General features: G+C 40.4%; 1 protein-coding gene across 11 annotated transcripts in view; it reads left to right on the top strand.

The window, feature by feature from the left end:
- Positions 1–15477, top strand: part of DST (dystonin) — an 883569-nt gene extending 868092 nt beyond the window's left edge. For 6 of the 11 annotated variants that reach the window (XM_033936422.1, XM_033936423.1, XM_033936425.1 and 3 more), the window contains 6 exons: positions 2390–2507; positions 3247–3315; positions 5566–5765; positions 10707–10817; positions 11498–11621; positions 14325–14590. In XM_033936422.1, the coding sequence (XP_033792313.1) occupies positions 2390–2507; positions 3247–3315; positions 5566–5765; positions 10707–10817; positions 11498–11621; positions 14325–14590 (888 nt within the window). Of the gene's footprint in view, positions 1–2389; positions 2508–3246; positions 3316–5565; positions 5766–10706; positions 10818–11497; positions 11622–14324 lie in introns of all 11 variants that reach the window. The other 5 variants (XM_033936427.1, XM_033936430.1, XM_033936431.1 and 2 more) reach the window with 2 other exon arrangements.
- The last annotated feature ends 2987 nt before the right edge of the window (positions 15478–18464 follow it).

Raw genomic sequence — 18464 nt, forward strand, 5'->3', positions numbered from 1 at the left:
AGAGAGAGAGAGAGAGAGAGGGTCCTCAAACCCGATTGGTTGGAGCTTGAGGTGAATGAGGCAGCACAGTCCGTTGGTCACAAATTTGAATTTTGGTAGGAAAATCAGTTTTTTCTTATAGAATGTACGATTCTCTGATGAGAGCAACACAGGTTGTTGCACAGCTTGATAATCCCTCTCCCCCTTACTTTGAAAACTTTTATAAAGTCATTTCTATATGTAAAGCATGTTTCATATTGAAATAGCTATTTTAAAATTGTGTAGGGATATAGACATAAAAGTGGACATACTGAAAGATAACACTTACTTTCACAAGATCTGTGGCTAGGTTTTCCTGGACACATAGTATGAGTAGCGCTGGAGCAGAGTTACAACATACTGTACATGTGTGCTTTATAAAATATAAGCGGGTGAATCAAAAATTAAAGGCAATTGTTAAATTACGTGATAACCAGAACAGAGCTAGCAAAATGCAACATATGTACTTGCACATTACCTGTTGGATAGTTGGTCCACACACAGTGCAGCACTCGGCATTTAGTCTTATGGCAGCCATGAGGTCAGAAACATGGATGCTCCATTGCAAGATTGCACCATTGAAGAACAATGTGCAGTGGTGCACTTTCTTTGGGCAGAGGAAGTGAAACCTGTGGGAATTCACCATTGGCTATTGACTCAGTATGGACAAAGCACCATAAATCAACGAAAGGTTTATGAGTGGGTAAAAAGGTTTAATACGGGAAGGTTTAATTGACAAACATTGCACACACAAGAGCACATTGATAGGGCGAATGCCTTAATTAGAGAAGACCGACGGATAATGGTGTCTCAATTGGCTGCAAATTTGGATATCAGCTATGGATCTGCATTTGCCATAATGCATGATGACTTGGGATACAAGCAACAGTCAAATATACACAAATAGTAAAGCAAAATACACTGTCAACTCATAATGCAAGCAGGGCTAAAAGTAAATACAGTACTCCCCCGATATTCACGGGGGTTTCGTTCCAGGAACCCCTGCGAATATCAAAAAAACCACGAATACGTTTTTTCAACTGGGGAGGCAGGAGAGGGCGGCTGGAGTACCAGCGAGTGAAGGAAATCACTCACAATATGCTTTGACACGCAGCTCCTGATTGATGAGGCCCGACTTTAGTACAGGAAGAGGTGGTCGGAGCATACCGCGAGTGATTTCTGTCACTCGCCGGCGCTCCAGCCGCCCTCTACTGCTTCCCCTTCGCGGTCGGAAAATACCATGAATGACCGGGACCGCGGACCGCAAATTCGCAGGGGAACACTGTACTGGAAACAGTCAGTATCTACCAAACTACCCCGCTAATACAAAGCAAACACTAACACAGCAAAAACAGAGCTCCCTACCCCATCCCCAACTACACCACCTTCCAGCCACCCTACCCTTCTTCCATAACTCAAATCTGCACCATTTTTGGGCAAAAGCGTCCCAGGACCGGTATGTCATAGCAGTAAGCCTATAGAGGACATACCAATCGTCCAGCTTTTGAATCATCATATCCTCATCAGACAACTCTAGAGATTTCCATTGCGCAGCCAGAACTAGATGAGCTGCAGTCGGCAACATTTTACACAGGATACCATTATGATTTGAAGAGATCACGTAAGCAAGCAAAGCAAGTTGTGTGGCGATGTGGGGTATCAAGAAGTCCTGAAGAAGCGGTGGTGGACCCTGAAATGGCTTTTAAAGATACGCCACGTTGTAGTGTCAACACAGTTGCTAGTACTGCTAAAAAAGTTTTTTCTGCCAATGATGTGGGTGGAGAAAGTTCGAGCATTTATGCCCTGCCTAAACAAACCTGAGGCTTTTTCTTCCATTGAAGACAATACTCTCAGATGATGTAGTGGAGCATTTTTGTTTGATATTTATATTTATCCTCTTCACTGTCGTTGATTTAGTTAACTTAAATGATAGAATTTGGCTTTTCGTGGTCTTGGTCTTAGGACTGTCTGACTAAATCATCTTGCGTCTGAACAAAATAATCACAGTTTTTATTTTTTCAAGTAGATTAGACAACAGCAGCTTCTACCTTTAGAACCAAAGTGTATTTGACACAAGATAGCTAGACTACACACTGGAAAAAGCCACAGTGGCCAGTGGATTTACCTAATTGAACGTTTTCCAGTGAAACAAAGAAATTCTATCTTTGAAGGCTTGCGTCAAGTCCTAAATGTGAAATCAGACAAGGATCTTCTAATTTGTTTCAGCATCTCAATAATTTTTTGCATTTTAATTACTAAGCCTCTTGCTGCTGTTTTGCTGGATAACTCATTCTTGAAACTGAATGCAATGTGTGCTGGTCACTGAAAGGGCAACTGAAAGGATTGAAATTTTGTTTTTGTCTTTGCAAAGTTTGGTGATTCCCAACAACTGCGCCTTGTCCGCATCTTGCGAAGCACAGTTATGGTTCGTGTTGGAGGTGGATGGATGGCTCTTGATGAATTTTTAGTGAAAAATGACCCTTGTAGAGGTAAATAAGAACATTTCTGTTCATGGATATTATTTCTCCCCCTCCCCCCCCCCCACACCTTTTACATTTTATGAGCGTTGGTGCTAATACTGCCATGGCTGGCGATAAAAAAGCCCACGGCTCCTTTTACGAAGTTGCGCTACGGGTTTTACCGCATGCACTGGATTAGCGCGCGCTAGCCAAAAATCTACCACTTGCTCAAAAGGAGGCGGTAGTGGCTAGCGCACGCGGCATTTTAGCATACGCTATTCCACACGTTACGGCCCTAAGCGTGCTTTTGTAAAAGGAGCCCCTAATGCGGCTTAATAAAGGGGGGAGGGTAAATTTGCTGCCTATGTAGCAAAACTTAACATTGTATATATTTAAGCCTAGTCAAACCGTATTTTTATAATTTTTAAAAGAGAAAAATATATTTGATATAGATTCCCTTTTGTCTAAAAATAGCAGGCATCCATGGCATGGACAGAACATTGAAAATAGCGAGTCCTTTCATGGTATTATTCAAAGGGTACTACCTGGTTGTGACAGATATATAATTTGTGACGTTAGGATTGAGGCAGACTTTAATTAAGAAGATCTTGTAGCAGCCTTAGTGGTCCTCTCTCAGCTGTTACTATAAATCTATTCCTGCACGGCTGTGAATCTTTTGTGTATGTAAGTGCTGTACTTGTGTTCTTTTCCTGCTAAAAATTCCTTCTTATTTTCCCTAATTTGACTGGTATTCTGTCATTTTTTCTAGTTCATCATCATGGGAGTAAAATGTTACGTTCCGAATCAAATTCTTCAATTACCACTCAGCCTCTTATAGGTTGGCAAATGTCTCTCTTTACCTTTCCTGCTTTTTCTGCCACTTTCACCATCTCTCTCTTCCTCTCGCTCTCACTTGCACTTGTGTGTGTTTGTGTGATTTTTAGTGTGTGCGCTTTTCTTTGTGCATGCATTAGCCAGACTTATTCAATTCAGAGTTTCAGTTACATCTTACAGGTGCGCACGCATGTGGAGTATTTCTTTCTTTAAATCTATATTAAGTTTTCAAGACTAATACAAAGTGCAGGAAATTATACAAACATTAATAATCAAAATAAGCACTTATATTCAGTCAATAACAATGCAGAAAAAATACCCCCTCCCATCCAATACATCCAATCAAGAAATAAATAAAAGAAATATCCCCCCCCTCCCACCCTGTCCTGGATGTGCATGAGGAGTATTTCAAAAGCAAAAGGAAATTCTGTTATGCTACACATATGTATGAGTTCTGTAACAGTCTATCACCCCCAAATTCTGTATATGGTATCTATGATTATGCAAGTATATCAGAGCACATAGCTGATGTATGTGCATGACTTAATTGATTAATTAGCAATACCTCATAACTGACACTAATTGGGACTAATTAAAAGTTATCCACACAACTTGGAAAGTGGGTGGATTGGGAGCACCCCTAAAAGTTATGTGCATTACTATAGAATATGGCCAATCCACACACAACTTAGGTGCAGGCATTTAGGCCTGGTTTTAGCTGGCATTAATGGGTGTGCCTTAGTTATGCATCACACATGAACACTAAGGCCCGGATTCTCTATAAGGTGTTGATTTCAGTGGCCGCCTAAAAAGCAGCCGTCGATCGCATGTCAATGACGTGATAGTGCCATATAGAGAATTGCAACTCCGGGAATGATAGGCACTGGAAGTGTTGGCCAAGGTTTTCCAGGCCTACATTTGTGGCTTCTATCTTTGTCGTGAATCTCGCCTACCTTAGCCACGCCCACAGTGGCATTAGGTGGCCTAAAGCTCCTATAGAGGTGTGATTCCAGTGCTGATATTTTAGGAGTTAAAAACGTCATTTGAACTGCGTTTTCTTACTGAGCATGGGCACCTACCAGCGCCTAAAAAAATCGGTGCCAGTTAGAGAATCTGGGCCCAAGTGCAATCCTTTCTAATTGGCACTGATTTTTGGGGTGCTATATAGAGAATCAGGTGCTTATCTCATTAAAGTTTTAATCTTGTATCTAGCATGAAAGGAGGCCTCACATGTTCTTAAGAGTTTAAAGGTTTAGCTTTAACATGCAGTAGTTACTCAAAGTGATTACATTTTTTTTTTCTGAGCTGTTAAAATGTATAATATTGTACTTCTTAGATCCAGCATCTGCCTTATACCTTATTTAAAAACTGTAGTAAGCAGAGACGATGCAAAATAATCTACGAGTGTTTTTTCTTGGGAGCTGTACCGTCTTCATTGGCATGGATACCATTTTGATCAAATCTTAAAAAAATAAGCCTCAGAAAAATATACTTTTTTGTGTGAGTTACTGAGTTGTAATTGAGTAGTATTACTAACATTGTCCCTTTTCTCCCATCCTCTAAAAGCTGTTCTATAGTCCAAGTAAAAGGCATATACTTTCAGGCCAGTCTCTTTAGAGGCAGCTACATTAGTTTCTGATTTGCAAAACTCTGAACAGCTTTTGATCTTGTTTTAATAAAAGCATTATATACAACCAAATTATTTTATTATGACATTTTAATTACAATTAAATGAAATATCCAAGCAAATAAAAGTATAATTAGCAGATTTTTTTATATGGGATCACATTTGTATTTCTTTAATGGGAGCTTTAATCCTGGATCCAAATGGCTTTACATCACTAATGGGGTTGGGTGGGAGGGTATTAACCCTTAATTTGGTGCATATTCTCAATTTCCAACCAAAAGACAAACTGTCTTAGCCAAAAAGAGAGAAGAAGCAAAAACATAACATACATGGTTTATATATCACTAGCTGATTTATCAAACATTTGGTATGTTGACCATTCTGTTTTCATGTCAAATCATTCTTTCTCGGTAGTTAATTCCTGCTTTTAAAAAAAGGTTAACATAAGCATGCCATTAATTCTTTTTGTCTAAGCTTAACATGCTGTGCAGGAATACATATATGAGTTTGAATGTTAGAACCGGCCTAACATAAAATATATTTTTTTAAATATAGAATTGCTATCAGCTTTTTGTTTATTTGCCGTTTCATTCTGATACATGAAATATCTCTCTTTGTGCATCACAGCTAAAGGAAGAACAAATGTGGAGCTGAGGGAGAAGTTCATGATATCAGAAGGTATCAACCAGACTATGGCTGCTTTCCGACCTAGGGGTCGTAGATCAAGGCCTTCGTCAAGAGGAGCATCACCAAACAGATCAAATTCAGTTTCCGGTCCCAACATCCAACCAGGTTCATCACAGACACACCTTAGTAGCACACCAAAGGTATAAATTAATTTGTCCATGCTAATCAGTCCATTTCTAATACATTTTGGGGGGTTTTTTGACCTGTTGAATTCTGAGAAAAATTTAGATTTTATAGGAGCTTTTATTATATTTTCAAATATCTCACACTAAGTGATCTGTTCCGTACATGGTGCTAAATAATGCATGAACTTATACAACAGAGAAGAAAACTTAGTTTTGCTAAACAGGAGCTAGTAGCATGTTCACTAAACATGAGTAATTTTTTCATTTGCATAACTTTGAGGGGGCTATTCATTAACAGGCAATTTTAAAACTGTTCACATTGGGGCAAAGACTGTATGTATAAGGGTTTGTACCAATTTGCAAAGCAAAAGCATGCACACACATTTGATTTGAAACGTGCTGCAGGAGCAAAGTATGTAGTTATTGCTAGCTGCTTTTCTTTGTAACTAGTTTTGTTAGAAAAACACATGCAAAGATTTTTAAAATGCAATTTATGCACACATGTTTCCTCCCATGCCTTAGCAGGGGTGTCCAATGTCGGTCCTCGAGGGCCGCAGTCCAGTCGGGTTTTCAGGATTTCCCCAATGAATATACATGAGGTCTATTTGCATGCACTGCTTTCAATGCATATTCATTGGGGAAATCCTGAAAACCCGACTGGACTGCGGCCCTCGAGGACCGACATTGGACACCCCTGCCTTAGAGGAACGCCTCCTCTTAAGGCTGCCAAAAATACACTTGTAGAACAACACACATGGAGCCTGAGCTGAGCCAAACTGTTAAGCCCCTTTTATCAAGCTGTGTTTGGGTTGTTATCACAAGTCACTGTGGTAAAAGCAACGTTCATAGAAATCCTGTGAGCACAGAACTTTTACCGCAGTGGCATGCAATAAAAAAACCCTAATGCAGCTTGATAAAAAGGGGCCTTAATGCAGAAAATGGTGCACACAGCGTGATAGCTTGACACTGCATTAATTCCCATAGTAACCCCCCATGGTAATGTGACTTATGGCCATTTCAGGCTCTGACCCCCCACAGTTGGTGCATTTAGTGACTAGGTCCTGAGCATCGAGACATTTGTTGTGAACTCTGACTGCATATGCGAAGGAGGTTACTCAAAGCCTGACAAATTCACTGTGATAAACTTTTCGGTTCGGCATCGATATCCAGCATGGCAGGAGATTCTGGTCCCAGCGCTCAACCTGCATCAACACTCGTATCAACACCACGTGCACTGACACCACATCGAGAGCATCGAACATTAGGCTCTCTGCACAGACAACACTTGATGTCTTTGTCCATGCCTCATGCATCAGGGGATGTTTCACATAAGAAAGCTAAGAAGCACACACGTTCCTCCCTTTCTAGGTATGGCATGACGTCTTCTCAGGTGTCCACCTCTTTGACACATAGTGAGCGTTGATGCACCATGTGTCACTCTCCTTCGCTACAGATTATGCGTCCTCCCAGACCTGCCTCGATATCAAGGTTTCCAGTGCCTAGACATCTGGTGCAGACACTGACTCTTCTGGTAGAGATCCAGGCTATGCTCAAACAAGCTCCTGATTGGTGAGGCCCGACTTTAGTACAGGAAGAGGCGGTCGGAGCATACCGCGAGTGATTTCCTTCACTTGCCGGCGCTCCGGCTGCCCTGACCTATCTCCCCTGCTAAAAACTATATTCGCGGTTTTTCAACATGGAACACCTGGCGAATATCGGGAAAGTACTGTAAATCAAAACTGTAGTCCCACGAACAAAACTTGATCAACAAAAATATTCAGAATGCTTCCCAACGATAGTTCAAGCACCCTGGCCTAGCAGGGCCTCAAGGCTTCACATGCCCTATTTTAAAGTTTCCTTCTGGCAATAGTGAGGCCTGATCACCCTCAGTTCGTGTACCAGTCTCTTCACAAGAAAACACAGCAAACAGTCTCCAAAACAGTCCACAATGTAGGACTTCAATAATTCCACACTTATTCCTGCATGATATTTTCCTAGCACACAGGGAGAAAGGGAAAATATTTTTTGTGGCACACCCTGCCAGTTAGCTTCTCTGGCTCTGATAATGTTCACTGTCTTTATCACAAAAATTCAGCTTTTCAAACAAATCCCAGAAAAGCTTTTAAACTCAGCAGCAAAAAAAAAACATTTCCTTTTAAACCAGAAAATCATGAACTCACTTCCATAGAGTCTTCACACTGTGGGCTCGGGAGAAACCAAAACTTCCATAGGCTCCACAGCATTCTCCTGGTCTAACTGCAACAACTCCTCAGCTTCCTGCATAGTTACATCTTCAGGCTGAGCTGAATCAGGAGCTCCACCAAATGTGTCTGCTTTCTTAGGCTGCCTCTCCAGCTGAGGCTCCCAGACTTCAAATTTCCTGTGTGTTTGCCTGTCCTGCCCAGCTCTGCATGGGGAGGGCTGCTGCTCGTCTGCAGTGCTCTCTACTAGAGAATGACACAGGGACAAATTTTTCCCCGTCCCCGCGGGAACTAATTTTCCAATCCCATCCCCACGAGTTCTTTTCCTGTCCTTGCCTCAATCTTGCAAGCTCCGTCCTCATCTGCACAAGCTTCAAACACTTTAAAATCATAAGTAGCAACATTCTAGAGCTCAGATTGTGATGTCATAATGCCTCATTCCACCAATGCCTAAGCTCCGTCCTCATCTGCACAAGCATCAAACACCTTAAAATCATAAGTAGCAACATTCTAGAGCTCAGATTGTGATGTCATAATGCCTCATTCCACCAATGCCTAAGCTCCGTCCTCATCTGCACAAGCATCAAACACCTTAAAATCATAAGTAGCAACATTCTAGAGCTCAGATTGTGATGTCATAATGCCTCATTCCACCAATGCCTAAGCTCCGTCCTCATCTGCACAAGCATCAAACACCTTAAAATCATAAGTAGCAACATTCTAGAGCTCAGATTGTGATGTCATAATGCCTCATTCCACCAATGCCTAAGCTCCGTCCTCATCTGCACAAGCATCAAACACCTTAAAATCATAAGTAGCAACATTCTAGAGCTCAGATTGTGATGTCATAATGCCTCATTCCACCAATGCCTAAGCTCTGTCCTCATCTGCACAACCTCAAACACTTTAAAATCATAAGTGTTCGATGCTTGTGCGGTTAAGGCAGAGCTTACAGGAATAGGGCAGGGACAGAGACGGTGACAAAACTCACGGGGACGGGACAGGGGAATTGAGTTCCTGTGGGGACGGGGACAAATTTGTCCCCATGTCATTCTCTATTCTCTACCTGCTTAGCCAGCAACTTTAGCAGGGAAATGCTTAAAGGGGCCAAACCCTGTTTTCTATGAATGTGCTTAGGGCTTTTCCCTGACAACCTCGCAATAGCACTACTGTTCTCATAGCAGTATGGTTCTCAGGCTCAGAATGGGGGTTTACATCTGAGTTGTGAATATCAGCTCTACATAGATCAGCTCTGAAAAGCTTTACTGGTGTATTTGTAATGTTTTTACCTGGCACAAGGCTGGTACTGGTGCCAGACTTGTGACAGTGTGCATTTTATAAATTTAAATGCAACATTTATAGTGCTCTTGAGCAGATGTAATGTCTGTGTCTTCAGTTTAGGTGCTGCTGCTACTAGTTTTGTGTCTTGTTTTTTTACAAAGTCACAAAGGCACTTATTTTCTTTATAAAAAAAAAAGCACCAAAATATGCCTCGTCCAATCCCTCCTGCCGGAACCCCCCCCCCCCCCAAATGAAACCTGCAGGAGGGTGTCCAATCCCTCCTGCCGGAAAACCCCCAGAATCTTCGGTAGGCCGATGTGCCTAAGGCCCTGCTCATGGGGGCGAAGATTCCGGTTGTCCCACGCCTATGGCCCCTCCTATGGGCGGGGCCTTAGGCACCTGGGCCAATCAGGCCTTAGGCCCCTCCCAGTGCATCTCACAATGCACTGGGAAGGGGCAGGCTAGACAGAGGAAAGACTGGTCGGACATCGTAAAAGATGAGGGGGGTTAGGAGCAGTTGGGGAGGGGGGTATTTTCCTGCAGGAAGGATTGGACACCCTCCTGCCATTTTTGTTCAGGGGGGTGTTCCGGCAGGGGAGATTTGGGACCCTCCTGCCGGAGATCTACAGGGGGGGTGTTCTGGCAGGAGAGATTGGGAATCCCCCTGCTGCGTTTGTTCGGGGGAGGGGACTGGCGGCCGCATCTACAGCAACCTAATTCTCTAACCAGCATCTGTAACATGGGCGTTGGTTAAAGAATCGGATTCACTTTAGGTGGCCTTAGGCCCAAGTCTATATAGGATGCCCGTTGGCTTCTGAGACCGGGCGTCCTATACAGAATCCGCGCTTTAATGCCTATAAGCAGTGGATTTTACATTTTATAGGTGTAAATAGTAGATTTTACAAAACTGCATATCCAATTAAGCTCACATTTTCGAGGTACTACTACTAATCATTTCTATAGCACCGAAAGGCATATGCAGTGCTGTTCATTTAACATTCAGTAGATGGACATACAGGATATCTTAGGGTTGGAGTGTTTCTAGCAGAAGGAATGATATGATGGGTAAAGGTACTTTTAAATACCAGAGAGGTAAGCGCAATTGCCTCCTCAATCATTTTTCCAAGCTCCAGGTTCAAGCAAGTAATTAGCTTACATTTATACGTGCTTGGAGCAGGTGTAAAAGCCGATGGTTAGATTAATTTGAAATAATTTATATTTATATTCTATCTACATAAGTATGTCAATTTACATATTGAAATCAGCTTTTTACATATGCAAGTAGTACCTAATCCTTCTAGCATAACCTTTATGTGATAAATCCTTTATCACCATTTATTGAATTGAACCCTTCAATATTTCTTCATTTGGCTTTTTTTATTTTTTTTTACCTTTTTAATATTGTATTTTCATGCCCTGAATATCATTTTCTGCCATTTTCCTTCATATTTTCATTTGCCGTTGTTTCATGCAGACGCCCCATCATATAACACGTAATTATGGTAAACCCTGGTTGACAAACAGCAAAACATCAACACCTTGTAAGACACCTGAGCCCCCTGAAATTCAAGGTTCATCCACAGAGGTACAGTATAGACTGAATAACGACTATGATCACAAGCTATCAGTTCACTAACAGTCCTTGCAACTCTGTGCCCCCCACCGTACCTTCCACACTACTAATGCCCTTCTCATGTTTGATCTCTGTAAAATCTAAATTCTTTTGCTTCTTTTTTTTCTTTTCAGCTTACATTGTTATGCACATTTAAGTCTTTCAGATTTCTTTTTAAGGGTTCCTTATATCTTCTTGACCAAAATCTCTTTTGAATAATTATTGAGTATTATGTGCTATATATTGTGAACAGAGATTAATTCCTTTACTTTATATAAAACAAATATACTAAAAGGCTGTATTTATGTATGATTAAGGGCCAGATGGAATCACCGAACATAAGTGATTTTATGTCAGATAATTTAATGCTACCAAGTAGTAATTTTTAGGCCTGAGAAATCTACATGAAGAACTGGAACCAGATTCAACTCTGACCATCTTGATGGGCAGACTGGATGGATTGTGCAGGTCTTTATCTGCTGACATTTATATATTACTATATCTACAGTAAAATATGTTTTTTTCTAAGCTTGACTGTGTACTACCTAAATTCTGAAAACACACATTGCAATTTGAGTGGGAAATAAAATAATATGAATCAATTGGTCAGCATTGTAGCAGTACACAATGAATAGCTTCTATATTGTTTGTAGGGAACACCGATACAAGGCAGCAAACTGCGGCTACCTGGCTACCTGTCGGGGAAAGGTTTTCATTCTGTAGAAGACAGCAGCCTGATATCAACTGCAGCCACCAGAGTGAGAGCACAGTTTGCAGGTGAATGTTCTACTTACAGCTGCAAAATATTGTATTCACAGCTCCTATGATACCTTACCATATTGTTTCTTATACCCCACAAATGTCAACTGGGAATCATTGAGGCTTACATAAAATTAATAAGGTTAGCAACATAGCAAGACTATAATGAAAACAGATGTGTTTTTATCACCTTCCTAAATTGAAGATAGGAAGAGGTCTGACATAAGCAGATCAGGAGGCAGTTCCTAATTTTGGGGCCTTGAAACTCAAAGGTGGATTCGAAGAGTGGTTCTCAATTAAACAGCTTTGTGGATTGTTCTTACTTATGGGTGAAGTTGGGCAGAGGTTGTAGCATGGTCTACACAAAGGGCCCTTTGGCATGACCCTTCAATATGGCCCGTCAACGGTGCAGGCCCACCTGACACGCAGCCCTTTATAGGGCTGCTTAATCAGGCCCAGAGGTAGTAGGTGGGGCCTCAGTTCAGTTGAGAATCCTCAGGTGGAGAGAGGAGGGACAATCGGCTGACTCCCTTCCTCTTCTCTCTGCTGGAATCAGAGTGACTGGTAGAGGGTTTACAGAGTTTAAATGGCTACTTAATCAGGCCCATGAGGTTGCTTGCTTTGAAGAATCAAGACTACTTACACCATTAAAATGATGTTTTGTAACACAACAGCTAATGATATAACTGTACATAAGTACATGCACAGAAAAACCGGAGCAGATAAAGATCGCCACTGTGATCTGGTCTGCTTGTTTCCCATTTTTATTTAAATACCGTGATCAGCAGAGTGGCCAAATCCCAAGAGGGAGATTTTAGGCCAGTCTTGGATTTCAGACAACCCTGTCATGGTGCATTATGAGACCCGCAGTATTAGAATAAAGGCCTGCAGATATCATACTGCTTCTGGGATATAAACTGAAAATCAAAACTGGCAATAAAGTGTTACATTTGGAAGCAGGTTAACTTGGCAACTCTGAATCTGCAGCTTTACCTTCACTTCCCCACAGCCATATATACCTCTGTACTTGTGCCACATTTTCTTGAATTCTTATAGGGTCTGAACTTCTTTGGGAAGGCTATTCCCTTCATATAAGAAATATTTTCTTATGTATAAACTGATTTTATTGATTTTCCATAGAGATAATACAAAAGAACAAAAAACAGTCTTTACACAATTTACACAACAGAAGATTCCTTCACCTCAATACCACCCCACACACCCCAATTATGGACAGCAATTTTGAGTGATGACTGCATATCAAAACAAGGAGAACAATGTTTCTGCAATATTCAGGAGATTCACAGCAGGACAACTGATGTCTGGAAATGCAGATCACCAAATAGAAAAGAAAAAATAACATCCCACCCATACTTCCTCCCCACCCAAGCTGAAAAGAAAAAACAAAACAAAACCCACCACTGATGTCTCATATCTATCAGCCAGTCCCAAAGCCAGTACCATCACAAAGAATTCAAAATGTCACAGCAGGCATAGGATGGCAAAGACTGGATTTAGGGATCCCATATTTGAAGGAAATGCTTTCAACGTTTGGGGCTAAGTCTGGCTGCTCGTCGCTCCAATTCCAGTAGGACGGGAGATCCCACTCAAACAGAGAGGATCACCTTCTTTCCCAATACTCCCACTTTACGCATAAATTAACATTGACCATGGAAAGGAAGGCAGAAGGTCTCATATTTATCCAGTAGAAAATCCGCAGCGAAATAGAGCAATGAAAGAGGCCTTCCACATAGGTCAAAATAGCTCTCCAATAATTTTGATATTATTTAAAATATCTAAAACATTGAATGAATATAAAACTAAAAAAACATACAGGCTAAGGTGGAGGTTAGCCGATGAGGAGGCTAGAGCTACGTTAATCCTGAACTTGAATGGAATATTATGTTCAGGTGTAGCCACTGAGGTTCTACTCCACTAGAAGAAAATTTAAAACCTAAAGTTCAGTGACTACAATTTAAAGTTTAAAGGTTACTCTAAATACTTTGAAGAGATATTGGAGAAAATTGATACTATTGAGTAAGAAGAAGATGCTACTAAGTTGAAGCTATTGAGATATATTTATGGTATATTTTTAATGGAACACTGTGGTCTCCTTTTACTAAGTTGCGCTAGCGGTTTTAGCGCGCGCACGTTAAACAATAACACCTACATAGAGCTTGCATTAGTATTTTTCATTTAGCGCATGGTTAGCACGCGCTAAAAACGCTAGCGCACCTTAGTAAGAGGAGCCTTGAGTTTGAATTCCAGTCAAATTGTTTAAGTGACATGTTTGATACTTGTGTTATACTTTGATACTTGTGTTATAGTTTCACCACTATAACACAAGTATAATATGTCTCATTTCGGAAAGAAATTAAGACAGCACTGTTCGACAGATTTATCTCCTAATCAGATACCATTTTAAAGCTAATAACACCACACTGATAACTTTGAGAAATATGTATATTTTTACTATTTGTATTCTGTAATTCGCTGACTGTCCAGTGATATTTTTGCTATTTGAATTCTGTAATTTGCTAATTGTCCAGCTCTCTTCAGTGTAAACTTAGAAGTCGTAAGATTGTGGCGGTATAGAAAAAAATAAAGTTATTATTATTATTATTATTATTAGGAAGCCAGTTTAATGTGAGCTGTGTAAGTGCCATCCAAAGTCTATTCATGCATATATAAATCTCTAATAAAAGACTGCTTTATTTCCAGAGTCTACAAAAATTTCCAGTCGACCTGGAAGCCGACCAGGAAGCAAGGCTGGAAGCAGGTCAAGTAGTCGCCGAGGCAGTGATGCATCTGACTTTGACATTTCAGAAATCCAATCAGTGTGTTCAGACGCATCAGAGGTTGTTCACGACGGCAGTAAACCATCGTCCCGAGCAGGTTCTCGGCCTACCACAGGCAAACCATCTAAGATTCCAACACCCCAAAGGAGGTCACCAGCTAGCAAATTGATTAAGTCCTCCAAAAGATAGTGTGATGGGCTTAGCAGACTTCTTTTCTTTTGTGCATTAAATATTTAAGTTTGTAAGATGTAAAATATTATGTAGAGATTATTGTGAAATATTGCAAAAGACTGATTTTTAATTCTGCAAATGGCCTTATTTGTGTATTTGTCTTGTTATTTTACATGTACAATTTTGTCAAATTACTTTTGTTTATGCCATATCATATGTGGAGAGAAAATTTTAAGTTAAACTAACAATTTTACACAGTAATGTGTACTTTAGATACACTAAAATAATTTGATGAATGTACTAGGCTCTGAATTCAGAACAAAATATTGTAGGCCTATCACTAAATCATTATATCTCAGTTGAAGATACCTCATGATGCATTTATCAAATTTAAAGTAAGAAGATGGGAGTTACACATGCTCATCTCACTAAATGAACACTACAAGACCAGGAATGATAGACATTTACAGTAGATTTATTTAAGCAGACTCTGGTCCAAGAGTTTACTGAAAGTAATTTTAAACACATGCAAGTAATACGTTACATACTGTAAATCTTGCAGCATTTCTGTGCCATTTCTTTTATTTATGCCAGAGAAATCATGACCTCTAGAATTACTATACTGTATTAATAACCAGTATGAAGTACATTCATACAAGTGTGAGATTTTCCTTTGCTTGAGTGGACGGTAGCACAACGTCAAAGAACTCGTTTTGTATCAAAGCAATTTTGCTTGCAGAAAGCTATGAAATAAATTATGTCCCTAACCCATATGATAGTTGCGTTCTTTACTTTAGAGCAAAAGAAAAAAAAAATACTGCTTTAACTCAGAAGTATTTGTAATATGAAATTACAAAAGCAATATATTTCAGTATAATTTTTTATTATTAAAATTTTGCTCAGTATTAAAATCCTATTCACTGTTTGCACAGAGATAATCAGGCCAAAATTCTATATAAGGCGCTAAAAAATCAGTGCTGATAAAAAAAAAATTTGTGCTAAGCATTATTCTATAAATGGTGCCCAGAGCTGAGCACCATTTATAGAATAGTGTTTGGTGCTGGGATCTTCACAGGGCTTCTTTTACTAAGGTGTGCTAGCGTTTTTAGTGCACGCACAAGATTAGCGCATGCTTACCCCAAAATTACTGCCTGCTTAAAAAGAGGCGGTAGCGACTAGCATGTGGGGCAATTTAGCGCGTTAAGGCCCTAACACACCTTTGTAAAGGGAGCCCTTCATTTTAGGCCCGAGGACTTACATCAAGTAAAACTTGGTGCAGATTCTTGCGCTTAAATTACACTCTGCTCCCCCTTATTCTATAAAAGTGCGTGAAAATTCCAGGAATGCCCCTGATCCGCTTATGCCTCTCCCATGGTTGTACCCCCTTTTCAGATCCTGCGCCTAAAAATGTGTGTGTAAATTTTAAATGATGCCAGTTAGCATTGATGATTGATTATTAACACCCAATTATTGGTGCAAGTTGATTTGTTATTCAATTGCTTGCAGAAAATGGACACGTGCCCAAATATCGGCACACAATTTTGAACACCATATATGGAATTAGGCCATAAATGTGAGATTTCAGACAATATGCAATGAATGTGGGTGCTGAATTGATTTAATTTATTGATACAGCTTTCACAGTGCCAGCATTTAGCCTAAGGCTGTGTGTGTCCAGGCTGTGGTGGAGGCTCCCATATGTATAAGCCAAAGCATGGAATATACTCAGACTTTCCCTATTTACAGAAATTACATTTTTCTTAAGATGATTCATAATTCACCTAAACCAATAACACACTAAAACACACCAAAATAATGCAGTCTTTACTCTCAGAATATGGTAACAAATTGCAGTATACATATGTATATACAGTATATCTGTATCTACATATATAAATTACTATATGTTGTACTAATTTTATAAAGTTATTTCCTACTATAAACCCTGTTTTACTCTAGAAAAAGACTTTTGTAAATGTTCATAAAACTACACGTAGTGCAAAAAGATATATGTACTTTAACATGACCATGTATAAGTGTGTTTAAGGGCATAGTTTGAGCTAAGTACTGTATAGGCAGAGTCATGAAGTAGACATGTTAAGGGTAATTTTATAGCAAGTTGGCTAGGTTGAGACGGCAAGAAAGTGTCTACTTGTAGTCTATTTTATAAGGATCTCTATATTTTTATAATATAGGATATACTTCAATAAACATTATTTTATTTTAGATTTCAATGCAACATGTGGCGTGTTCAGTACCATTCCAACTGCATCCAAGTTAAAGTGGGACAGGACGCTGGGAAGAGTTTTATGCTGTTTCAGCATGGGAAGTTACCCCTCCTGATGACGCTTTCAGCAAAACTCAGGCTGGGTACAGGGATTTAAAGCAGCATGTTTATCACACAAGAAACACAGGGTATCTCACACGGATCTGTCCACATGTAGAGCGGCTGAAAAATTATACAAGATCTAAGAAGTTTGTCTGGGGTGCTGTAGTGCCTGCATCTAAGTACATAAGTGCATTGCCCTGGTCCTATGTTTTGGTCACTGTTTATGTGGGGGTAAGGGGACTTGGAAGTGTCATGATGGTCCCCAGTAACAACTAGCAGCAGCTTGCATACAGAGGGAATGGTACTGAACACTTCACGTGTTTAAAAACACAAATTTGCGCATTGAAATCTAAAATAAAATTATGTTTATTGAAGTATATCCTATATTATAAAAAATATAGAGATCCTGAGTGAGTGTATAGGATTTATTGAAATTGGACTCCTATTTGGTCTATTTTATAAGGACATATATGCTGAAAACAACCTATATATGTATTGTACATTTGCATCAGCTCAAGAAACATGTATACGAGTAGATATAAATCATGACTCTGTTCACACTGTGACTAATCTCCACCCTGGAACATGCCTAAAGTCGCCTACAAGGTGACCTGTTCAAAATTACCTTCCAATGGTATACATACAAACATTAATATATGGATAGCTGACCAAACTGCAATAGAAGCTCGAGAGGGAGAAAGTGGAAGTGGTGGTAGTACTGTTACTGTCAACTCTTGTCGCAGCTCCTGCCACCTCTGTTTCATCCTGATAACCCTGGTTTTGGGCTGGCAACAGGCTAATTTGGTCCTTCAGCTTCTGGACCTCTTGATGCTGCCCCAAACGGCCTTCCATGGCTGTCAGCTGCTTTTTCTGCTGCTCCATTAATTAGCACTTTTTTTTTTTTATCTCTTCAAATTGGTCAGTTGGAACATTCTTCTCCAACTGTCCTCGCAATTCCTGCAGCCAGCAGGTTACTTCTTCCTTCTCTTTTTCAAAGCTGGTTTTCTCTTCCACCAGCACATGGCGACTTCTTTTGAGTCACACCTCCTCCCAACGCAGCTCTTCCACCTGAGTTGCTCATGTGATTGGCTAACTCACATTGCTCCTCTGGGTGAGTTCTTTTGCTTCCTTTAGTTCAGCAAGCAGCCCCACTTATCGCTACTGCAGTGACTTCATAAGGGTTACCTGCTCCTGTTGCTGGGTAATCTCAGTCTTGTGGTCTGTGCTACTTTTTAGCTCTGTGACTTCCTGTTCTTTCCCTAGTTGTGGACAGGACTTCCTAGGTTTTAGCTTTCAGTTGGTCCTCCAGCCATGTACTCTACCTCTGCCATCACGCTCTCACCGTCAGCTGCACCTCTCGGTAGCTTAGGGAGATTTCCAGATTGGGTAACTCCTCCAGTCTCACTTGTATAGTGGGCTCACAATCTACGTTTTGTACCTGGGGCAATGGAGGGTTAAATAACTTCCCCAAGGTGACAAGGAGCATGCTATTTCGCTCCTCTGGTGTTCAGCATATTTTCTGTTCTCTTAGGCTTCCACAGATGGTGCCATGATTGTTGCAGA

This window comes from Geotrypetes seraphini, chromosome 3, assembly GCF_902459505.1.
Source record: "Geotrypetes seraphini chromosome 3, aGeoSer1.1, whole genome shotgun sequence".
NCBI classification, from domain to species: Eukaryota; Metazoa; Chordata; class Amphibia; order Gymnophiona; family Dermophiidae; genus Geotrypetes; species Geotrypetes seraphini.